Source organism: Eurytemora carolleeae, unplaced genomic scaffold, assembly GCF_000591075.1.
Source record: "Eurytemora carolleeae unplaced genomic scaffold, Eaff_2.0 scaffold156, whole genome shotgun sequence".
NCBI lineage: Eukaryota > Metazoa > Arthropoda > Copepoda > Calanoida > Temoridae > Eurytemora > Eurytemora carolleeae.
This window is the reverse complement of record NW_019396479.1, coordinates 245880-271589: the sequence shown is the minus strand read 5'-3', so window position 1 is coordinate 271589 and position 25710 is coordinate 245880. Positions and strand designations below refer to the sequence as shown.

Below are 25710 nucleotides of genomic sequence, written 5' to 3'. Positions count from 1 at the left end.
AGCCTTTTGATATGCAGAATTGCTTCCATTCCCCCACAAAACCATCTCCGTGCCTCATGCATTTTTAATTCTGCTTACTGTGTTTATTTTTCGCTTATTTCTATGGCTGAACCAAGCAAAATCAAAATATACCTTATAGTAAACTTCACAAAAGTTTAGAGAATCGATTAATCTACAAAGTTGAAATATTAATTTATTCAATTGATCTTAACTTGTTTAAAAGACATAAATAGCAGTCTTAAGAAACAGTTTTCCTGTTGTAAAATTTGGGATCAAAATGAAGGCATGGAGACAGAATGGCAAAGGCTTAAAGACAGTTTACGGGGATCGGAAGGTATTGCGTGCATCAGGAGGCTCAGGAGGTCTCTCTTTTCACAAGTTTTTTTAAAGTTTGATCTAAACCCAAGAATGGATCAAAAACGGCTCAGCTACATTCTGCCTAGTCACAATTTGCCTAGTCACATTTTGCCTAGTCACATTTTGCCTAGTTCACTTTTGCCTAGGTAACATTTCGCCTATATAGGTAACTTTTTGCCTAGTTCAAGTTTGCCTAGTAACATTTTGCCTAGGGTAACATTTTGCCTAGGTAACTCAAGAGCATGTTTTTTGCCTAGTCAATAATTTTTTATAAAAAACAAATTTTGTCAAGAATTAAACATTTTTTTAAAGTTTAACCAGATAAATTTTAATGAATTAAAATTAATGAATTGAATTGTATTCTGTACAGCAATTTTAACATTCCTGTCACTCTACAAAAGATAAAATATGGTTATTAACGGATCAAAAATTTGAGGAAACCGATCCAAAATATGAGGAAACAGATCAGTTTTAAAGTTTTTGAAAATAGAGGAAACGGATCAAAAAAATGAGGAAACGGACCAAAAATATTGGGAATCCCCTCAAAAATATTGGGAAATCCCTCTAAAATATTTGAATAAAATAAAGGGGAAACGGATATACAATTCTGGGAAATCGATCAAAAAAAGAGGAAACTCCTCAATATTTGAATTTAGAGGGATTTCCGAAAAAATTGAAGAAATCGCGGAAATGCCTCAAAAAAACCGGTTTTTGAGGGGTTTCCGCGTATTTTTGATCCGTTTCCGTGTTGAGTCGTTTCCATGTTGAGGCGTTTCCATGTCACCCCTCATCTAACCTAACCTGCTGCTGAACGAACGTTTCATTAAAAAAAGAACGAAATAAATGAAAAATGATTGATAAGTCAGAAACAAATTAAAAATTGTACTGAACGTATTAAGATAAAACGTGCCCATCTCTACTTATTTAGACCTACATTTTTTAGTAGAAAACAAGCCCGGCCTTCAAACCTTTGTTTACAATCTGTGTTATTGTTTTAATAAAAACTAGTTTATTTTACCTGATAATATCATATATAGGTTTTGTTATTGTTTTAATAAAAACTAGTTTATTTTACCTGATAATATCATATATAGGTTTTGTTATTGTTTTAATAAAAACTAGTTTATTTTACCTGATAATATCATATATAGGTTTTGTTATTGTTTTAATAAAAACTAGTTTATTTTACCTAATAATATCATATATAGGTTTTCCCTGTCTCTTCGTCTGTGCGTGCAATGTTGTAAAACAAGGAAAGTTTATTGCAGTTACGCAAAGACTTGGTTAATTAAAGATAGCGCATCAGAAAATCTACGCAAATTTGACGCATTTTCTGGGGTACGTAACAAATGTCGTCTTCTCCAGAAATGCTGACGTTTCATAATGTTGTCTTTTGTAATTGTAAGGAATTAAATAGTTATTTAAAAACAAAAGAAGGAAACAACTTCAGTTTTTCTATCTTGAAATATTTAATTTGTCCATAGTCCATAAAAGTGACTAGTGGAAAGACAATGAACATAATTTACAGAATTCATCACTTTTTAAGTTGAAATAACGACGATATCTCCCTCATTGTTCCCCAGATAAATGTTTAAATGGTACCGTTGTTGATAGGACCTGTAATGGGTTGATAACTTGAAATTACATCTATCAGTCCTTTAGAACATTTACTTTTGGTTTGAAGTATATTAAGTGTTTATAAGAAGAAAATTAATGTCACGTATCTTGTATGCATGTAACCTTGTACTTTTCAACAGTAATCAATTATTTCATTACTTTTTCATTCAAGATTGAATTCTCTCTCTACCTGATTTAAATGAATTATTGAAAAATATAAATTCATCATATTTATTTAACAATGTAATAGTTTTTACAAAATCGGGATATTTGTCTGTAAGCAATTCCTATGATCCAATTAAAGAGCCTTCGTCCAAACTTATTTCTTTTTGGATCTGCTGGTATTGTAAACGCAGACTCCTCTATTCTTGGTTGGCTTGGCAGTTGGGTATCATAAATACTTTGCTTGGCAGTGGCACCGACGAACCTGAATTTATCAGAATTGTTCATTGAACTTGTATACATAATACTCCGAAATTTAAAGACGAAATTTAGACAATCTCCATGTTCACTGCTCAAATCTCAATTGCAGTATTTTATGTTCATTGAACTATTTAATCAAATATTGAGTCCAAAAGTCGTCTTTATATTTCCAAGTTTTATTTTCACCAATGTATTTCTTTAATCCACCTTTTTAAAATCCTCCAATAATTCATGCCTCAATAATTCATGCCTCAAAACTATTATAATCAACTTTAAAAGACTTCTAAGTAAAAGGTCGTCCATTAATTCGCATTTTTAACGAAACTTTCTCTGATATTTTTTCTTTCATGGTGGATATTTTTCAAACAAAATTCCCATAAATTAATTGAAGAGTAAGATTAATACATTAAGCGATATATTATTTCTTTGCCTAAGATTAAACAAAAGACGACATTTACAGAATAATTATTCACCGTTTATAATATTTGAAATTTCTGGTCCCCTCTCTTCTTCATCGCCTAAAATTCAATTCCATAGAACCCCAGGAAAAATCTTTGACGACATCTGAAAATTTTCACTAACAATTATTGGCTATTTTTAATACAAAAGAGATGCGTAACTTTATCACAAATTCAGCTATAATTCACCAGACGATTCTTATATCCAACAAATGATTAAATAAATTTTAAAATACAAATAAATATCGTTAATTTTAGTTATTTTTTAAGCACAAAACGTTCACAATTGTGTTAAATAACAAAGGTTTTGATGTCGATCGTTCGACTCTCACACAACCAAAATAACCAATGACGTCAAAATACAGCTGTACAGGCGTACACAATAGTCGGATAAATTTCCAACGCCTTGTCTTTATAATTAGCAAAGTCTTTGCAGTTACGTACATTCTGCGTACATATCGAAACCAGTTCTCTCTGGGCGAAATTTGTAAACAAGAATAGAGATGCATCAGTGTTTGATTTTTTTTATGTGTATCTAATGTCAGGCTTTGACATCAGTCTTGTGTTTACATTACCACCCAGAGACAGTACACTGCAGTACAAAAGATGAGCACACCTCTGAAATAACTTTCCTTGCATTATAACCTTGTGTCTGTGTAATTTCTGTATCCCACAACCAAATCAATGACAATTATCAACACACTCTGTTGGAGAGAGAACGCACTTGTGAGGACGCACACTATAGGACGCACACAATAGGACACACACTATAGGACGCACACTATAGGACGCACAAAAGATATGTGGCATACTTGCAACTTTATGCACAAGTCTAAAAATCAAAATTTCCTAGATATTTTTGGATAAGGCTTTAAATTGCACTTTTCAATTCTTTAACCTTTAACATTTCAAGCCTATGAATTCTTTTTGACATGCTTTTGCAGCATAGTTTAATATAAAGGGACAGTAAGCGTAATTTCATGGGAACCTCTATTCAAAGTTGACAAATGTCATTTTTGTATGGAACGTCGCTTGAAATTATAATACTTTTATTAACAGAATGTTTTTTTTCTAACAATTTAAATATTTATAATAAACAATAAAGTAATGATTGAAATGTCAAAGAAAAACAAATTTTGAAAAGTTTCCCCTGGGAATATCAACAACATTTAATTTTAAAATGGAAATAAAGTTTTGACTAAACAGGTGTCAAGTTCAGGCTGAGGTTGGATGAGGAGGGGGCACAATGGAGTATTTAAGGGGGGGGGGGATCAGCAATATTGAATTTACGCCATAAACCTCTGTTTCGAGTCAAATAAGGCTCGGTCGCTTGAGTACTTTTTTTGAGAAGTCTCTAAGTCATTGTAATGACTCTTAAAGTCAGGCGCGCAACTAGGGGAGGGGGCAAGGGGTGCAACACGAATCAGAGCCCAAACTAATACTTTAAAGGGCTGCTGACGCCCCCACATCTTTTAAAAATGGTTGTTTGAATCTATTTTTATATCCTGAATCCTTTGTAACTTTGTGTAAAAAAAGCTATAAAGTTTATTTTTATATTCGAAATAGTTCGCCGAGAAACCCTCTTTAAAGTAAAATTTTGAGACAAAAAAAGAGAGAATACACCTTTTCTTGACTAATAAATCTCATTTCCTATTAGAAAAATGAAAACCAACTATAATGGGAATCCAGAAGGTATTCAATGATAAACCCAAGGATTTTCTTTGTGAAGAGCTGGATTGAGCTGGATTTAACATAGAACTGCATACATAAGTTTTACACAGAGAAATGTATTTTTTTGAGTTTCAATATTATATTTTTTACAAAATTTATTCTTTGTAAAAACTGCGTGTACACTGTACATAATACATAAATTGTTATTTTTCATCATTTCTACATCTTCTGAAGGTGCAGCTCGCGAACAGTCAGCCTACGCTATATGTATAGCCCCTGAAAATCGGGCCAATCTATTTAACAAAGCTCTTCGCTCCTATATATATTATATATGTAAGCTATAACATAGTCAAACGGCTGGACCAAATTGGCTGACATTTTTGAGGAAACCCAAGGGACCCTGGGGTTAACATAAGTTTAAAATGTAATTTTTTCAAAATTCAAAATTTTAGTATTCAAAATTTGATTTTGTTTTTTAAAATTCCACGGGTAAGGCCGGGCACTTCAATTACTATTGAACAAAAGTGTTTTTTTTTGTAATATTAAGATTTTTTTGGATCAGCTAATTAAGCATGCGAATATTTGATAAAATCATATCTGGAGGTGTAATAACTGCTTAAAGTTAAATTGGCATTCCTGGGTTGACCGCGACATATCTGCCTGCTCCAGCATATCCACCATAACCGCGACTGTTCCCGTAGCTACACACAAGTACAATTGCAAGAGGTTCCAAACCATTATACTAGTATTTACTGGCGCTTGCACGTCTTTTTACCGTGCACTTTGAGAAACATCTAATTGTTGTGTTCAGAAAATCAAAAATGACAAAAAGGAAGATTGATATTTTGAGCTTGTTGATCGAATTTTGTTAGAAAATTGATATATATATCAATCCAAAAGAACTGGCTATCGCCCTTTAAGAATTGGAGAGAAAAAGTTCAGTGTCACCTTTCACTTTGATAGAAAATTATAAAACTTTGAAAAAAGAAAATAACGAAAGAAGAGGAAAATACTGAAATCAAAAACTATATTAAAAGCAATTATAATAATACTGATAATAATAAAAGTTTTGATAGAGAACAGAAAAAATTCAAAAAAGTTGAATTTAGTTCACCTGCCATAGCCTCCATAACCACCACCATAGCCTCCACCATAGCCTCCTCCATAGCCTCCACCGTAGCCTCCGCCGTATCCTCCGCCATAGCCTCCACCGTAGCCTCCGCCGTAACCTCCTCCGAAACCTCTGTAGGGTTGGGAGAGGACTGTTACTAGTAGCGCCAGAAGGACCTGTGCAATGAACAGTTTATTTTTTTATTTAAATTTATAATATCTATGATATATCAAAATAGAAATGATGTTTATTGGGACACCCTGTAATGATTCACAACGGTACCTTTAAAAGGAAAACATATATGAATTATCAGAATGAAACCTTTTAAAACCTAAAAAACGACAATTATCTTTAACATTATACTAAATAAAGATTTAAAGGGTTCCTTACTTCTTTTGTTATCAAAAATGAAAAAAAAATTTTGATTAAAAGGAAATAGAAAAAAGGCTTGAATTACCAGAATGGTGTTAACAGCTTTCATATCTGCTGTAGGAGGTGTAGCTACTGGATCAAAGGCCTCTTTTCTCAAACCTTTTATAATTTCTTTCTGAGCCATAGAAGCACTCATCCTAAACTGATTTACAGCCTACAGGGGCATTTTGGCAGAAAAAATAATGGCTCAAAATTGTTGAAAATATTTAAAGTTCTTAAATTGTTCGTTAGTTTCCATAAAAACGTAATTGCATAAAAAAACTTTGTTTATCAACAACTTTTAAGCAGTAGTGTCAATCAATTTTTCTTCATTTTGAGATTTATGACGTTTTTTTTTATTTTGCCCTGAAAAAGAATTGAATCCACCGATTAGATGACAAGCAAAATCCTTTCTAGTTCGTATTTTTACCAACAACAGGTGAAGGTATAGGAGATAAGGCGTAGTTGAATGTCCGATGCTTTGATAGTTTTTAAAAATAAGTTATTTATCTAAAGTATCTAAATGAAATTGCCAAAAGTCTTTAAAAATGTTTAACTTCTATAAAAAGAATTTTATAAAGTTTAAAAAACGAAAATATTCAAATATTAAAACAATTTGTGATATATTCAAGGAAAAAATTTATTTTTGTTTCCGCGTTCGAAATTCGCTTTTAAATGTGTTGGTTTTTAAACAAAGCGCAAAACAAATTGGACGTATGTTTTGATGATTTTAAAACAAACTCTAGTAGTTTTAGAAAGTCTGAGACCGAATTTAATGATTTTGAGTCTCGTCTCAAATCCGCCAAAAACTGGATTTATTTGAGCGCTGGCTTAAATCTTGAAACATTAAATACGATTTTTATTGGAACCAACCATATTTGAGCCGCGGCTTAAAGTTAAGTTGCGGCTCAAATTCTTTAAATTCGGCCTCTGAAACCTTTCTTTTTATTTTATTTGTTTTGAAATTTTATGTTAGAAATGTTTCAGTCTGAAAACTAAGCACAATTAAATAGTCCCTCCTATATCAGGGTTACCCACAAAGGATGCAACTTCAAAGACGACTGTACACAATTTACATTGTCTGTATCCCAATATTTATTATGTTTTGCAACCGTTATATAGTTTCTTTCTTTGCCTAATTATTGAAAAAGATATGAAAACATGACTGTTGGTGCCACAGAACAAAAAGTATTCCATTTCTTGACACAAAACTGTTCATTGAAGATGGAAAAATCACAACAGATCTCTACAGAAAACCCACAGATAGATGTATGTACCTACTTCCATCATCTTGCCACCCAGCACATATTTCTAACAACATACCTTATTCACTTGCATACAGAATTGTACGAATTTGCAGCAAACCAGAACTTAGGGATGCACAATTCTTAAAACTAAGGGATTTTCTTCTCAGCAGGGATTACAATTCTTCAATTGTTCCGAGCTAAAACTATACCTAGAGAAGTTGCTTTAAAGAAAGTGGAGAAAAAGGAGAAACCAGATCGAGTTATATTCTCTATCTCATTTAATCCCCAGCTGCCTTGTATCTCCTCCATCATACAGAAACATTGGAGAACCATGGTCCAGGATCCTTGGATGAAGGAGGTTTTTCAAAATCCACCTATGGTTACCTATAGGAGACCTCCTAATCTCAGGGATAAACTCATCCGAGCCAGAATTCCAGATCCTCCTAGAATGAGGCCAAAGAGGCTAATACCTGGTATGAAACCTTGTGGTTTAAATTGCCCAACTTGTCCCTACATAGAGCCTGGAACAGTTATACAATCCTCTAATACCAGCAAGAAGATTGAGATTAATGGAACTTTCAACTGTAAGACCAGAAATGTAGTTTACTGTATTACATGTGAACACTGTAAACTACAATATATAGGACAGACAACAAGATCTTTAGATGAAAGAATGAGAGAACATATTGGTTACATTAGAAATCTCCATACAAACCAGCCTACAGGAGAACATTTTTACACTAGGACCAAATATAATTATAGTGAATTTTGGATTTTTTATCGTTAGAGCTAGTTTTACCCTAAAGTTAAACCATGTCAGAAAGTTCCGTAGAGACTTATTCCCAATTTTTTAAACTTCTCTTTACAGATTTTTCGGGGTTAGAACTTTAGCCTAATTTTGTTGATGTGTTTACACAGAAAACATCATGTTTACCTGAGCCGGCGATTTAAAAAATTCAAGAAAATACGACTCGGGTCTAAGCTGTTGTTGAGCCTTATTTACGGCTCGGGCTTCCGGATTTAAGTTGCATCTAATTTTCAACAGAGTTTAGTTCATAAAACCAGTTTAATTTTGTATTTGGAGGATTTTCATAGTTGGAATTGGCGCATTCCGGGTTTTGATGAGAAGAAGACCCAACATTGAGCCTTATTCTTCACTAAAACCAACCAAGGTCGGTTTTATTTTCATTGGGCCTAACTCCTTAAGTCGAGCCTAAAATCTCCCAGCTGTCAATCACGTGACACAAGCTGTCGTCATAGTTGGGTCCAAGATTGGGTCTTAAAGTCGGGTTTAAGGAATTACGGCTCGAGCCGAAGTTTTTAAATCGCGGGCTCTGGACATGAACTCTACCATCTAAAAGTTAGCGTTCTAGAGAAGGTTTGGGACCACGGAAGAAGTTTACTTGAAGTACGAGAATCTAAATACATCAGAGATTTTATGACTGAACTCAGAGGAATGAACAGAAAAAAAAATAGTTTTATTTAATTGTTAACTGTAATTCAGTATGTTTTTAAAAAAAGAGTTTTTTATGTCCAATTCTTTGATACATAATACATTCACATTCATTCATTCAGAACTTACTTCCAAGTTGCTTCCTGCCCGCCGGTTTATGTAAAGAAATTTCTCGTTGAAAGAAAAGGGAAAAAAAAGAATAAGCCAGGATTTAGAATTTCAAGCATTTTATTGAAAATTGCAAACAAAATGTTAGAGGTCTTACACTTTATATATCTCGGTTACACTAGACTGGCCGGTACTAATAGAGTATTTAGTACAATTTCATAAGACCGGTCATGTACCAATATAAGCATACAAATAGTACAACTAAACTAAGATTATATGCAGACACAGTGCTTAAGTACCATTTAATGCATATAAGGTGCGATTACTATATAACGCGATTATGTACGCTAGTCGGTACAATCAAAGGCGTATTTAATACGATTGCACTAGTTTGAAAATGAGTTGCACTGGCACATATTGGATATATGTGATTCCGCAGCTTTTTTAGAGAAATGGTTTGCAGGACCAAAAGTTGATCTTCTTTAAGGTTTAACAATTTTACACTTCAGGAGAACATCCAGAATATTTAGTCTTTCTTACAGTGATAGTTCAACAAAATTTAACCATATGAATTAAAATTTTGGAAATTTTTGGGAAAAAAAGATATTTAAATTTTCGAGTCTTCTTTGAGAAATATAGAATTGGTTTAAGTGGCTGTGTAAGTATGTATTGTACCTTCATTAGTAGAGTGGCATGGCTGATTCACAACGGTAACCAGTATTGAGAGTGCATTATATTGGCCACGTGATACAGACAGAGACACATGACCAGTATACTGCACTACTATTGGTGGGAGTTCTGGTGACGTAATAACATTATCAATTATATCTATGAAAAATAAAGATACAAATTATAAAATAATAATTGGAGAAAACCAAGTCACAATTAGGTTTCTCTAGGATATCTTCGTTTTCAGATTGGTTGCATATTTGCTGAATATGATCTGTTTAAACCTACTAAACAAACAATAAAAATAACAGCAGTTTTAAAATTGGCAAAATTTGAATATACCTTTTAGGACGTTTCGCGCCCATCTTCTATTTAAATTGTGAACATGGTCTCTTTGTGTTCATTTTAAAACAAGGAAAAAAAATTTCGCGGATTTTCTAAAAAAAAATTGTAGATTTTCAAATTTTTTAAAATTTAGAAAAATAAAAAAGATGTTAACAAATTTTTAAAATTTTGATCATTCATAAACCTCCCCTTAGACTTAGAGTCACGCAATGTGCTACACAAAGGCTCCGGTCGGTTCAGCCATTTTGACGTTTATTGGATACAAGCAAACAAACACCCAGACAGGCAAGCCAAATTTATATATTTAAATCAAATAATTTGTTTACAACTTCCTATTGTTTTATGCATCTGTTTATTAAAAAAATATATTTCAACTTTTTTTCTTAAGATTTCCCCTTTAAGAATCAATTTTGGGTTGAGATTATGGACTGCGGACTCTAACAGTGGATTAGATGGAAAACCTGAGGGTAAAATTTATCATATTCTTCTACCAGCTTATCCGACATTTTTAAATTGAAATTTTTCAAAATTTCTCAATAAATATTCTTAAAATTTAGCTACGTCAGCCCCCATACAGTTTTGTAAGAAAACTTTGCAAGAGATTAATTTCAAAATTTATCTTTATTTGTTAATGGGATTGTGCATGTAATTTCAGGCTGGATATTTCAATTGGAAAATTTAAAAAATTATATTTTTTTATATTTTTCAATCTTTTTGAACCCTCCTAAGCACCCATAACCATGAAAATAAAAGGTCTAAAGTTGTTAAAATTAGTCTAGAAAATTATTGGACGTGCAGTCAACTAAAGCAAATTGCATTTAATGTTGAAATTATTAATGGGTTCAATCATTACTCCTTTTCCTGAACAGCTGTTGGGAAGAACAACAATGTTTTGAATTTCTAGTATGCTACCACAGTTCAGAACTTAAGAATGGGATAATCTTAATCCCAATCTCTTAATCTGAGTATCTAATGTACACACTTTTGATACGATACGATACACAGATACGATGCTACATCGACTTGACTAATATTCGATTGAACTAAATTCGGCTGTTCACAAGCCGGCTTTTAGATATAAATAAATTTAATCTTGTTTAAATGAACTTATTAGAAATATATTTTATAACATTTGAGGACTATAGTCATTTTGAACGTTAGTCTTAATAAGCATTAATCCAAAACTTACGTTCGTTTAATCGATCATTAGTTCAATTGATTGGACACCACAAATACGGGAAAATTAAAAGTCTCTAGAAATTAATCTCAAGACTAAATTAGTCTGAATATTAGAAAAAGAGAGGATCAAGCATTGATCTTGATATCCTCCATTCTAGAGCGTTCAGCTCAGATCATTTTGTTTCTCTTAAATTTGCGTGTAAAATCCTAACTAGAGGAACCACGAGGTCAAAAGAAAACCTGAGAAATAATTTTAAAAATTTAGAAAAATTACACAAAGTGAAAAAACTCTATTATATTAATTGAATAATAAATTATTGAATTAATGAAGTTTTGAATAAAGTTAGATAGATAGATTGATAGATAGATAGATAGATAGATAGATAGATAGATAGATAGATAGATAGATAGATAGATAGATAGATTGATAGATAGATAGATAGATAGATAGATAGATATGTAGATAGATAGATATAGATAGATAGATAGATAGATAGATAGATAGATAGATAGATAGATAGATAGATAGTTGGATAGATAGATAGATTACTAGATAGATAGATAGATAGATAGATAGATAAATAAATAGATGGATAGATATATAGATGGTTGGATAGATAGATAGATAGATAGATGGTTGGATAAATAGATAAATAGATAGATAGACAGATAGATAGATAGATAGATAGATACATAGATAGATAGATAGATAGATAGATAGATAGATATAGATAGATAGATAGATAGATAGATAGATAGATAGATAGATAGATAGATAGATAGATAGATAGATAGATAGATAGATATAGATAGATAGATAGATAGATAGATAGATAGATAGATAGATAGATAGATAGATAGATAGATAGATAGATAGATAGATAGATAGATAGATAGATAGATAGATAGATAGATAGATAGATAGATAGATAGATAGATAGATAGATAGATAGATAGATAGATAGATAGATAGATAGATAGATAGATAGATAGATAGATAGATAGATAGATAGATAGATAGATAGNGGGGTGGGGTACAGTTTAGTTATTATTGATGACTTTTGTAAAAAGAGACTAATATTGAGGAGTGAGAGCTGAGCTTTATAGAATACATGAACATTTTTCTTAAATCTGGAAATAAGAAAAATTTGTGATTAAAATTGCTGGTACGTATTTGAGACCGCGTAACCCAAGTAGAAGAAAAAGGATATTTATATTTGTTAACATATTAAAAACTCAAACTTCTTCTCAATAAACTATCAAATAAAAAGACGTTAATCTAAACGTTAAATTTTCTATGATTTGACATTACATAACTATGCATCTTGTAGAGGATGAAATCTCCGAAAGAGGTTTATGAAATCCGCAAATCAGTTGTGTCGGATCCTGGAACCAGAGAAGACCTTCTCAAATTTATCTCCTTTTATTCACTCTTTACTTAATATGTATTTTTAACTAGAAGCAATAAATGTTTTTCTAAAATCTATGCAAAAAAAACAACATAAGGATCAACTTTGACAAAATTATGATTCTTCTTTGATCAAATCAAATAATTTATCACTTTTTTTGCAAAGTTTTGAGCTGACTAGACTACACTAAAATATTTGAATTCTTAACTTTGTCAATTTCAACAGTAATTAGGAATTAAAACATAATTAACGAATAAGAACTATGCAAAAATTTAAAATTGAAAAAAATAGGATAGGAGATGTCGTCATTGTTTATTTGTCATTGTAAAGAATAGAATAATTGTATACTTGAAAATCTATTTGGATGATTTGTTTCAATAACAAATTCTAACGAGAAAGCCTAAGATATAAATATAGTTTTTTGTTCTTCAAAAGAAACACAACTAATATGGAAAGCGTGCATTAACAAAAATTCTTTAAGTGAGTTTTTTATGAACTCCTCTTTAAAATACAGGTTAGTGACTCTGATTTTATAAACGTAAAATTCTGCTTATTACTGATTTAATTGGTGTTTAATTCGTAAACAAGGTTCACGGGTACACAATCCTCTTTTTGATTTTGAGAAACCTACAGGGCTTGAAATCAAGTTAGAGTTTGTGTATATCTGTATCTATTATACATTTACAGTAATACCCACTAAAATTGGGATGGGGAAGACGACATTTAAGCAATCTTATGTGTATTTCAGGGTGTTTATATATTATGCATTGCAAAACATGTAGCTGGAAATTAAATGAAATGGTTCTGGGTACATTGCACACTTGCTGTGTTTCATGCTAATGAACTATTTAAAATCATAAATTGAGTCTGACGGTCGTCTACCTATTCCACAGTTGTATAGGGCATTGTTAAGATTTCTTATAAATGACATTTTCAGTCAATCTTTACTTTCAGTACAGTTTATGTCCTTCCACACAACTACCAGACTGATAGAAGATATTCCACACAACTACCAGACTGATAGAAGATATTCCACACAACTACCAGACTGATAGAAGATATTCCACACAACTACCAGACTGATAGAATATCTTTAACTTGTCGATAGCATTACAAAATAACATTTTTTTCAAAAATTACGCACAGAATGTTAGGGATATAAAAAGTATGTGAGACATCCCTAACAATCTGTGAGGTATCCCTAACGATCTGTTCATAAATCGAACAACATTTTTGTAATTACGAAATATTTACGACAAGTTCGATAATTCGAACTACATGTATGTTAAGGTTTCAGACAACAGAGTGTATGTAGCTTGAATTGTAATATAAATATAAATCCATGTATTATGTTAATCAGATTTTAGAGCTATCCATCCTAATCATGGGATTTAGGTCCAAATCCATAATGATTACATGGGAATAAATCCTGGGGAATTTTTATATTCGATCTTATTATTATAAAGTTATGTCTATATATCTTTAATTCTATAAAAATTCAGATGATATTCCTTGTCTCGGCAGCTTTCAAAATTTTATGTTGGAATATTGGTACGAAACGGTTTAAATTTAAGTGTACTGTATTTGAAATGTTTTAAATATGGATTCCTTCCTAATCCTTGTATTGCATGAGAGAGATGATTCACTGGTCACTTTATACACTGACCAGTTTATTAAAATACTTGGACTGGGTGTCCCTGTTATACTGACCAGTTTATTCAAATACTTGGACTGGGTGTCCCTGTATACTGACCAGTTTATTAAAATACTTGTACAGAGTGTCTCTGTTATACTGACCAGTTTATTAAAATACTTGGACTGGGTGTCCCTGTTATACTGACCAGTTTATTCAAATACTTAGACAGGGTGTCCCTGTATACTGACCAGTTTATTCAAATACTTGTCCCTGTATACTGACCAGTTTATTCAAATACTTGGACAGGGTGTCTCTCTATACTGACCAGTTTATTCAAATACTTAGACAGGGTGTCCCTGTATACTGACCAGTTTATTCAAATACTTGGACAGGGTGTCTCTCTATACTGACCACTTTATTCAAACACTTGGACAGGGTGTCCCTGTATACTGACCAGTTTATTTAAATACTTAGACAGGGTGTCCCTGTATACTGACCAGTTTATTCAAATACTTGGACAGGGTGTCCCTGTATACTGACCAGTTTAGTAAAATACTTAGACAGGAAGGTGTGAAACTATAAAATTTAAGATATTATTTATCTCATAAAGATATTGTCTACAAGACGCCTAACTTATTGATTGTACAGGATTAAACAGGAAGGTTGAAATTATAAATGCAAAAAGAAATATTGCAATTTTAACAATAACTTTAGGGTTTTTAGAAAATTGCTCACCCGCAGTCTATGTTTACACTTTCTTATCGTAAGTTTCATTTTTTTGCAGTTTAATCTTTAATGACAATAAAATGTTAGTAAATGTACTGTAATGTTACTAAATAGGCTTAGAAAAATTTTCGTTTTACGTACATCACACCTTATCCTGTTTTATGTTCATAATTTCATAAAGTTTACTAATAGTGTTTTTCATTGAGTAAAGCTTATAAAATTAGTATTACAATTTTTATAATTAGCTTTCAAGTTACAGGATATATACATTTTTTTAAAACATTTTTTGAAAGAAATGTTTCTTATCGTTTAATGCATTTTCGTCTTATCATAATATACGTTTAATTTCTATAAGGTTTTGACTTAGTATGCAAGGTTGGTACGTATGCTCATGTATTCTAGATATTGGTCCTTCTGCTAATGTTATTCTAGATTTTGTTCCTTCTGCTAATGTTATTCTAGATATTAGTCCTTCTGCTAATTTTATTCTAGATTTTGTTCCTTCTGCTATTGTTATTCTAGATGGTGTTCCTTCTGCTAATGTTATTCTAGATGTTGGTCCTTCTGTTAATGTTATTCAAGATGTTGGTTCTTATGTTAATGTTATTCTAGATGTTGGTCCTTATGTTAATGTTATTCTAGATTTTGTTCCTTCTGCTTATGTTACTCTAGATATTGGTCCTTCTGCTAATGTTATTCTAGATATTGGTCCTTCTGCTAATGTTATTCTAGATATTGGTCCTTCTGCTCATGTTAGTCTAGATATTGGTCCTTCTGCTAATGTTATTCTAGATATTGGTCATTCTGCTCATGTTATTCTAGATATTGGTCCTTCTCCTCATGTATTCTAGATATTGGTCCTTCTGCTCATGTTATTCTAGATATTGGTCTTTCTGCTCATGTTATTCTAGATATTGGTCCTTCTCCTCATGTATTCTAGATATTGGTCCTTCTGCTCATGTATTCTAGATATTGGTCCTTCTCCTCATGTTATTCTAGATATTGGTCCTTTTGCTAATGTTATTCTAGATATTGGTCCTTCTGCTAATGTTATTCTAGATATTGGTCCTTCTGCTCATGTTATTCTAGATATTGGTCCTTCTGCTCATGTTATTCTAGATATTGGTCCTTCTCCTCATGTATTCTAGATATTGGTTCTTCTGCTAATGTTATTCTAGATATTGGTCCTTCTGCTCATGTTATTCTAGATATTGGTCCTTCTGCTAACGTTATTCTAGATATTGGTCCTTCTGCTAACGTTATTCTAGATATTGGTCCTTCTGCTAACGTTATTCTAGATATTTCTAGATATTGGTCCTTCTGCTAACGTTATTCTAGATATTGGTCCTTCTGCTAACGTTTTTCTAGATATTGGTCCTTCTGCTAACGATATTCTAGATATTAGTCCTTCTGCTAATATTATTCTAGCTGTTGTTCCTTCTCCTCATGTTTCTCTAGATTTTGGTTCTTCTGCTAATAGGGTAAAATTCCCCAATAATGACGACATTTCACCTCGAAGGTTTAGAATAAAGAATCTTAAATCCACTCAATCCACAGACAAGTTTCTCTCGAAGAGCTATATGTTGAACAAATTGTTATGTTCATATAATTGAAGTAAATGTTTGATATCTGTATATATTANATAAATGTTTGAAAATCTAGATTGAATCTGAGGAACTTGGCACAGGAATATATGTATATTTATATCTATTAGTGTATCCAACCCTTCACATCCGATCCTACCCCGTACACTTTATTGTCGGATTGTTCAGACCCCCTCCCCCCATCTTCTCCTTACTCCCTCCCACTCCCTCTTCTCCCTCCCCCCTTTCCCGATAGATCTTCTTTATCCTATCGCTGGCAAATTAAAAAGGAATGTATAGTCTCCAATCAGTTTCAATGGAATACAATCAAATACGTCTGCCAAGACTAAACAAAACCATTCTTATAATTCTGTAGACTTTCACACTTTTCCCTACTCCCATATGTTTGATATGCTTTCTCCTTAAATGGGCACTCCCTGTAAAGTGACTTATAGGGAGTGTTCACGAAGAATGAGAGGGGGGTATAGGCTTACGGCGAAATATAAGCGCTTTTAATCGGTACTAATCTTTCTTCTTTCTGTTGCGTCTATCATGAGGAAATTGTTAAAAAACGACTCATACCGAAGAACGTAGCGTCCATACAAATTCAGAGAGTTGCAATATCCAACTTGTAAAATAATTAATTTAATTCCAAACAAATCATTAAAATATTACAACCATAAATCATCGATAATCGATAACTTATATAAACAAATCGATAACTTATATAAACAAACTGAACAGTATGTTTAAAAAATGTATTCTTTAGAATAATTTGTATAAACGCGGAAATATCTATATTTTACTGCATGGGGAAATTGTCATCGGGGAAGTTGTGAGTGTGACGAGGGAAATTAGTTATTAGGAAAGTTGTTGACAGGGGAATTGGCTTGGGGAAATTACCGGTGTTAAGCTATTTTCCAGCACAACTTCCCCAACACAATTTCCCCAGTCACAACTTCGCCAATAGCAATTTCCCCAACCGATAATTTCTCCAACACTAACTTCCTCAGTCACTAATTTCCCCAACAGCAACCTCCCCAACAGCAACCTCCCCAACATTAATTGCCCCATGCAGTAAAATCCTATCAGGTAGATTAATGAATTCTTGTGCTGATTTAGGAACTTTTGGTCTCTCAGCAGCAACCGGAAAAGCACTTATGTTTGTTGTTTCTGAACCGAACTGCCTGCAGAATATCAGGGTTAGCCACAGCATTGATAATTTGCTGTTTTGATGACGTTATTAAATTACTTCAGTTCTAAAATGATTTAGTTTTGTCCCTTGACATTGATTGTAGATTATACTCATACTTATTAGGATCCACCAGAACATTTTTCCAAATTTCCACATCTTTCACCTCCCCCAATTTTCCTTCTTTCCACACCTCCCCAACTTTCCCCATTTCCCCCACTCAATTAGCAACTTGATATTTGAAAACATACATATCTCATACTTTTTATTCTACAAAGATTTTAAGGGTACCGTTGTGAATCAGCCATTCCACTCTAAAGATTAAGGGTTACCTCCTAAATTATGTATACAGACCCTTTGATGCAGTTCTTAATTTAAAAAAACTTGAAGGTTTACTTTCTTAACTAAAGAAATCTAATATTTATCAAATATTTCCAAATCCCAAGTTTGTTGACAGCAAACGGAAATTTCCTATCAAAGTTGCGGCCCTGTGCGGAATTACATCGAGAGACAAAAACTTTTTTATAAGGAAAATACATGAAAGGAAAAAATTTAGTTTAGACACGGGCATTACCGGATAACTGATATAATTTTATACTTATGTTTTTTTATCACCCTGGACTGACCTGTGCTATAGGAATGTATTCCGTTTATTTCATTCGAATTCTGTCGTGTTTTGGTCAAAAACTCATCTATGCTAAAACTTACAGAGTAATATTATTCTACTTTTTTATTTTAAACATATCTTAACGGACAAAAAAGTATTAGATAGAAAAACCGTAAAACTTTATGTTTAATGGGTAAGATTGGGATTGAAAGTGACAGCTAGCTGGCATAGGACTGAACCGTTAAATCAGTATAATATAGATATAGATACACGTAGTTCTAGACACGGGCAACGCCAGATATCTGATACAGATACTTTTGTGTGCATATTTACAGGAGTTCACACAAAGTATGAATCATAAAAATCATCAAATCATAAAAAATATCATTTAAGGACTATTTGAAACTGCAAGACTAAAACAAAAATAGTTTTTTTAAAGATTTATGTCGTCGTTAAAGTTTCATTCTTTGTGGGTAACCCTATATAATGTATATAATGATACAGATACTTATATACTTGGACCTAATGGAATCGGAAGCTATGGTTTACCAGAATGGGAGTATAGAGATAAAATGGTATTTGGAATTTATTTTTATATATTTTTACAATTGCCCATCATAGAAAGATGGAGGAAATAGAATGTAGATTTATAGTTTTGTACTTTCATTTTATAGATCCTTATTTTTAGTATAATCCTGAAAGAGACTGTAGACGCAATTTCAAGTGAACCTCCAATTCCATGTATATTTTGGTAATTTATGAATTTGAAAACATAAAAACGGTTGAGAACTCTAAAGTGAATGTAAGCCGTTTTCAGGTTATGGGAAAAAGCACCATTGGAGGTTATATTATAAAGAAAAAGGTGACATAAAACTGCATGTTAATTTGTATAATTCCTAGTCTTGCTCAGCATTAATTATTAAACAGGATTCACAAATTCAAAATCTTGATTCAGATTGGAAAGAACTGTTGAATTAAAATATTTGTTATCTTCAAGATTCCATTTCATGTTCCGTATTTAGTATCGAAAACACGTTATTCAAGTAAGTATATTAAATATTTGCAAATATGAATCAAATTACTGGGAAAGAGATTTTAATTTTTAATCATACTATCCTGATATTTAAGTTATATTAAAATAATCATTATTGAATACAACAAGTTGCAAACTTTTAATTCAGGTAGTCTTTAGACTTATAGACTTTAAAAAAATTGTTAAAACAATATTTCACTATTTTGCTATTCCAACCTGACATTGATTATTAGAATATTGTATAATTCTGAGATCATGTGTAATGATTAATAATCATTGACTATGTGTTTGTATGTATAATTGCGCATCGATCATCATCTATCTCATTTTAGAAATATTGTTATAAAAATTCAAATTCAAGCCAAAAAATAAACGTTAAAAAAATATGTTTGTATGAATTGCGTATATCTGTCACAGTTGTGAGCGCGCGTCCTCAATAGTTCTCTGCGCGTTCATATTGTTAGAGCATATCTTCATTCTGTGTAAGTGCGTCTTATTTTTCGACAGAGATTGTTCCCGGGCTTCCTGAAAAAAATGTGTAATGTTAAATGTCGTTGGTATCTTCTAATGCAAAGCCCCCCCCCCCCCACTCTGAAGAAAAAAGTTAAACATCTGATTACCGTGTCCCTTAAAAGTAGTGTTAAATATTTTGAAAACACACATAATAATCAAATTTTCTAAGTTGAATTTAGGATCAGAACTAACGCTTTATGCGACTGTAAGCGTCATGCAAAGATCACATGCGAAATTTACAACAATACCCTTAAAAGCTGTATTTAATCAAATATGAATTAGATATCCACATTTTTGTTTAATCATTTACATGCTCTCTGCAAAATTGCGCATTTCTTGCTGAAAAGAAGTAATGGAGGAGATTTTATCATAAATTAACACTTTTCGAGGCGTAGCCATCTTTGCATGGAAGGTCACTAAAAATTACGCCTATAGTCCCTTAAAGATGTTCCTGAGAGCTATGACTCTTATTGAAAAGCTAATTCCACACAGATCCAGGCATGTTATGAAAACTTGCATCAATTTTTTAAGTCTGGGCTGACTTTAAAGTGTCGCAACGCATTTGGCCTGAGGTTTTACCGAGCATTGACACACTTATACTATACTTGTAATGTATAGCCCTAGGGAACATATAGTGCACTTGTTTTAAGCTTGCGTTTTTCAAGAAATAATTGGCATAATTCTCGACAATTTTTGCGTGAGTGCTTGCAACCTTGTGATCCATGGTATGAGTATTTTTAAATATCTCTTTATATATTCAAACACTTAATCCTGTTCCAATCCTATTTAATTCTGTCTAAGCTAAGTTAATGATACAGTTAATTCTGGGTTTTATTACAGTTTGTAAAGAAATCTAATTATTAGGTTTATAAACGTATTTTATGCTGATTTTGTGTCGTAAATAAGTTCAAACCAGGGAATTTAATCTACATGTCAGTACCCCTTACCTTATCAATTATGTGGAAGATATCGTTATTTTCTTAGCTTGATCCTTTAGTTGATAAATTATAACAATTTCCTGCGTAAATACAGCACAATTCATCATTATAGACAACCACAATTGAAATTAAATAATTAAATAGTGAAAATATATTATAGAATTGCTGCATTAAACATGCAAAATACAAAGTCATATACATGCATTGCACGCATGTTTTATACAAACATCATTTATAATATGTATTACATATATGCAATACTTTATGCTAATAAACAGTACGGTACAATAAACAAAAAACTGAAGATCCGGACCGCCTTAAACTGCACTGTATTAACCCGACGTGATAGTTTTATCATCCCTTACTTTGTTTATTTTGCCTAAATGTACATATGGTGTACATTAAACAGTACAATGTGTATATATATGTGGTGTACACTGTACAATAAACAATTTACATGCATGGCGTACACTATAAGTGTACAATGAACAATGTACATACATGGCGTACACAGTAAGTTTACAATAAACAGTGTACATACATGGCGTACACTGCAAGTGTACAATGAACAATGTACATACATATGGTGTACAGTGCACATTTCGCAGAGCAATGCACATATATGTTGATTAATCTCTATGTTCAGGTTTACGACGGTAAAGATGAATCCTGCTAAAAGCTTGCTATGTGTCCATGTAAGCATTTACAATAGCGGTAAGTGTATATATATATACTAGATCAAGATAAATAGATGGGGTAGATATATATAAGATGGATATAGTGGTAAAAATATATTCATATTATATTCATATACTTATACAACGGGATATAGAGAACACTAGATTATATTGGGGGAATTTTCATAGATATTAGATAGATAGATAGATAGATAGATAGATAGATAGATAGATAGATAGATAGATAGATAGATAGATATATAGATAGATAGATAGATAGATAGATAGATAGATAGATAGATAGATAGATAGATAGATAGATAGATAGATAGAAATATAGATAGATAGATAGACAGATAACTAGATAAATAGATAGATAGATAGATAGATAGATAGATAGATAGATAGATAGATAGATAGATAGATAGATAGATAGATAGATAGAACTGGTTTCAATTTGTAAGCAGAGAATACGCAACAGCAATTAACTTTTCTTTCCTTATTACCTTGGATAGATAAAAGGGTAGCAAAAACCTGGACTATTTATTAATGTAAAATTTAAAATATAAGAACTCAATACAAATTTTTTCAATAAGATTGTATTTGGAATTGTTATTATTTGATATTTGATAGAAAAAAAACTCAAAAACTGTTTCCTTCAAATTTGCAAAATAAACCAGATTTGATCTTTTTTGAATGATTCTGTTTTTATTTTGATTCCGACACGTGGAGGTTTAAACTGGATTAACTGTTATATCAAGTTAAAATAAAAAAAAATATATAATTTTTGAAAATGCACCAATTTAAAATTGTTATTTGAGAACAATGATAAATGGCGATTTTAAAACCAACAGTAACCCTACCCCAGTTGGGCTATTTTTGTCTAATATAGGTTGGGGGGGGGGGGGCTTCCCCCCCCCCCCCCCCCCCCCCATTATTTTCACCTTAGAGTTGAGATCAGTGTGAGACCAAACATATTCCTAGTCCAACTGTTAAAGGCCAGCTTAGTAAAAAAAATTAGACCTCTAACTTTAATGCTAAGGGAGTTAAAGGGACTGTAAAGCAAAAATGAAAGGGCTGAAAGCGAATCACTTTAGCTCTTGATCGCGACCCATGAAAGTTTTATCTGACGTTCCTGTCTCGAGAAATTGACATAAAACTGTGTTAAAATTATACGAAAGTTCATATATGTAAAATTTAGAAAAAATCTTAAACTTAAATCACGTGACCAAAACTATCACCAATGGCAGAGCAGTATACTGGTCACGTGTCTCCGCCTGTATCACGTGACCACTTTACTTCACTGCCATTGGTTGAATTTCTGGTCAAGCAAAACGGACGTACAAATAATATTATGAATTAAATCTATAAAAAATAGAAATAACAAATATAAAATTAGAATTAAAGTAAGCCTAAGTTACAATTAGCTTTCTCTGGGATATCATCGTTTTCAGATTGGTTGCTTATTTGCTGAATTTGATCTATCTAAACCCACTACTTTTATACAAAATTGTATTTATATAAATTTTCGTATAAATTTGACAAAGTTGTAAATCAGTTTCTCGAGATAGGAAAATCAGATATAACTTTCATGGGTCGAGATCGAGAGTTAAAGGGATTAGCTTTTAGCCTATACCCCCTTTCATTTTTCCTTTACAGTCCCTTTAAGTGAGTTTTATAAAGAAATTGAAAAGCTACGACAACAAAATGTCAAAAAATATTTATTTTTACTTTTGACAAATTATAAGTAACACAAGCTAAAACTTACTACCTCCATTATCAAGTAGATCTGTAGCTCATCTTCAAACTTTTTAATTTCATTTCAAACCTCGACCACCACCCGGTTGGCTAACTCTATGAATCAAATGAAAAATTTCTAAATTTGTAGAACTAACTGTCAAGTGAACAAGACAAGCTACCGTAGAATCAAGGTTATAATGCTAGGAAAGTTAATGTAAGTTGCGTATACTCTGCGTACATATCGAAACCAGTTCTCTCTGGGTGGAATTTGTAAACAAGAATAGATGTATCAGTGTTCGTTTTAGGATCCGACGAGGTTAAAAGCATTAAATTTTGATAATTTTGATAATTCACATAATAGTTTCCTATCACCATAATATTTAATTGATTTTTTATGTGAAAGATGGATCCCATGTCAGGCTTCGACATCCGTCTTTTGTTTACATTACCGCCCAGAGACAGTACACCGTAGTTCAAAAGATGCGCACACCACTGAAATAACTTTCCTTGCATTATAACCTTGCCGTACAATACTGTATTTCATATAATATACAATGAGTTTAAATACAAAGCTGGGTTGTTCTAGAATCAGGCTGCAGTACACACAGTACTACAGTATGCAGATCAGGGGCTACACAAATTTGCCTTTAATTTTTAAGTTGGAAAGCTTAAGACGTTTTTGAGCGCTCTATAGTTTGTAAGCCGTTTTTAAGTTATGTACAGGGTGTCCCAATAAACATGGGAATTCAGTGACGAATTCGATATCGTCTTTGTTATGATTTAGCATTGTAATACCTAATTTCAAAAGCTGTAATATTATTATGTCTGCTAGAGTTTATTTTATGAAAAGGGTAAAATTTAAGTGGGCAGAGAAACAGAAGAGAGAGGGGTGGGCAGAAAAACAACTATGATCAACATAAAATAAAACTTGAAAGTGTACCATTGTGAATCGGGTTTGTAACATTTTAAATGAAAAGTCATTAAGTTAGGTCTACAGTCCTATTATTTGTTGTGAATACTGTCGTTCATTTAAGTTGCAAACAAACATTGAAGAATTTGTTTTTGTTCGGATTAGAACGGATGAAGACTGTGTTTACGAATAGACCAGTTGTGGATAAAATTATAGATCAATAAACAGATAATAATTCAGATAATTAGATTGATGAATAGATAGATAGATGGATGGATGAATGGATACATGGCCGCTGATTTGGTGACAAATGTTAGTTTTATTAAGAGATGTGATAAACAACAATAACAAAATGATATTTAGCCAGATAGAGAGTTAACATAGCTGAAAGTCTTCATAATCTTTTATTGGAGTTTATCTACAGAAGTAACCATGCATTAAAAGGACTGTAAAGGAAAAATGAAAGGGGGTCTTAGGTTGAAACCTTAGAATCTCAGGCGTTGAATGATAACTATAAGACATCTATCTGATGTTCCTGTCTCGAGAAATTGATATAAAACTGTGTCAAAATTATACGTAAATTCATATATATATACAATTTTGTATGAAATAGTAGGTTTAAACATATCATATTCAGCAAATATGCAACCAATCTAAAAATGACGATATCCAGGAGCCTGAGAATGCCCTTGTGAATCAGACATGGCATTTTGCACAAAATTAAAACTGTCTCTTCAACCCTTGAGTTCAAAACAATTATTTGTTAATTGTTTCCATTCTAAAGGAATTGAGTCTTTGCAAGAAGTTTAATTTCTATATCTTTGCAACTCAGTGTCGTAGACCTGTGATATTTCAAACTATGAATTCTGTTAGATAAAATAATCTAATTGTTTGAAATATCAAGAGTTTAGACCATCAGGTTGCACAGGTATAGGGATTATAAAATTTGAATTTGTGGGAAAGACTCAACTTCTTTCTGGAACATATATTTAGTCCAAATTACAAAAAAAAGGTAAATGACGCAACCCTATTTGGAAAACTATTCGATATAAATATGCACACGCAATACACACTTAAAAACGACAATATCTTCCACACTATTGATCAGACAAAGGTCTCAGGGATGCGGTCGTGTATACTGGCAATGCCATATTTTAAAACTTGAATGTCATTTGAAAAAAAACGCTTACAATTATTTTAAGGTGATATGTTCAAAATAGTCTTTTCCTAGTACTAGGCTTTGCAATACTGTTAATCATACCGACAACAGAGCCCAAAACTTAAGACAGAATATCGATATGAAAACCAGTTTTTGAACACGGGTTTCACGAATGGGGTTAGGCAGTTTTGTTGAATTCAACATTTTTGTTATAAAATATAATTTTATTTAGTTTCTTCATATTCTCCATTTTTTGTGAATCTCTTATATAAAATCTACAAAAATGTTTAGACCCAAAAAAGGTAACTCGGGAGTTTTGTCCAACGATACTTTTTTAAATGGGCTCAGTGAATAATTGCTACTGTACAGTACACAATATGTACAACTCGAACTTGAATGATTAGCTGACAAGATTGGATTTTGACTTTATAAGGTCTGGATGTTATGTTATGTGGGGATTATGGGGGAACAATATTCCCCTTTTTCCCTCAATAATCCCTCCCCACTCTTTGACTTCACCCCCCCCCCCCCCCCCCCC

General features: G+C 32.2%; 2 protein-coding genes and 1 long non-coding RNA gene across 3 annotated transcripts in view; 1 reads left to right on the top strand and 2 right to left on the bottom strand.

Moving 5' to 3' along the window:
- Positions 1-2300: 2300 nt before the first annotated feature.
- Positions 2301-3143, bottom strand: LOC111704040 (uncharacterized). Its single transcript, XR_002765735.1, has 2 exons — positions 2871-3143; positions 2301-2401 (listed from the first exon to the last, which is right to left on the bottom strand). It is a non-coding gene; the product is annotated as an uncharacterized LOC111704040 (long non-coding RNA).
- A 1589-nt stretch (positions 3144-4732) lies between these two features.
- LOC111704042 (holotricin-3) lies at positions 4733-9552 on the bottom strand. Its single transcript, XM_023476155.1, has 5 exons — positions 9532-9552; positions 6095-6211; positions 5641-5813; positions 5163-5227; positions 4733-4802 (listed from the first exon to the last, which is right to left on the bottom strand). Exons 1-5 carry the CDS (start codon positions 9535-9537, stop codon positions 4783-4785), a joined length of 381 nt encoding a protein of 126 aa, XP_023331923.1. The 5' UTR covers positions 9538-9552; the 3' UTR covers positions 4733-4782.
- A 5636-nt stretch (positions 9553-15188) lies between these two features.
- The window catches only part of LOC111704021 (mucin-19-like), a 16336-nt gene continuing 5814 nt past the window's right edge, over positions 15189-25710 (top strand). The window contains exons 1-3 of the mRNA XM_023476132.1: positions 15189-15662; positions 15732-15959; positions 16119-16301. Of these exons, the coding sequence (XP_023331900.1) occupies positions 15189-15662; positions 15732-15959; positions 16119-16301 (885 nt within the window). The remainder of the gene's footprint in view (positions 15663-15731; positions 15960-16118; positions 16302-25710) is intronic.

Bases quoted from the DNA above. Each gene is read 5' to 3' on its own strand.
- LOC111704042 (XM_023476155.1), bottom strand. The intron at 5,814-6,094 runs GTAATTCAAGCC...TTCATTGCACAG, and splicing joins AAGCTGTTAACACCATTCTG to GTCCTTCTGGCGCTACTAGT. The intron at 5,228-5,640 runs GTGAACTAAATT...ACTTGTGTGTAG, and splicing joins GGTTATGGAGGCTATGGCAG to CTACGGGAACAGTCGCGGTT.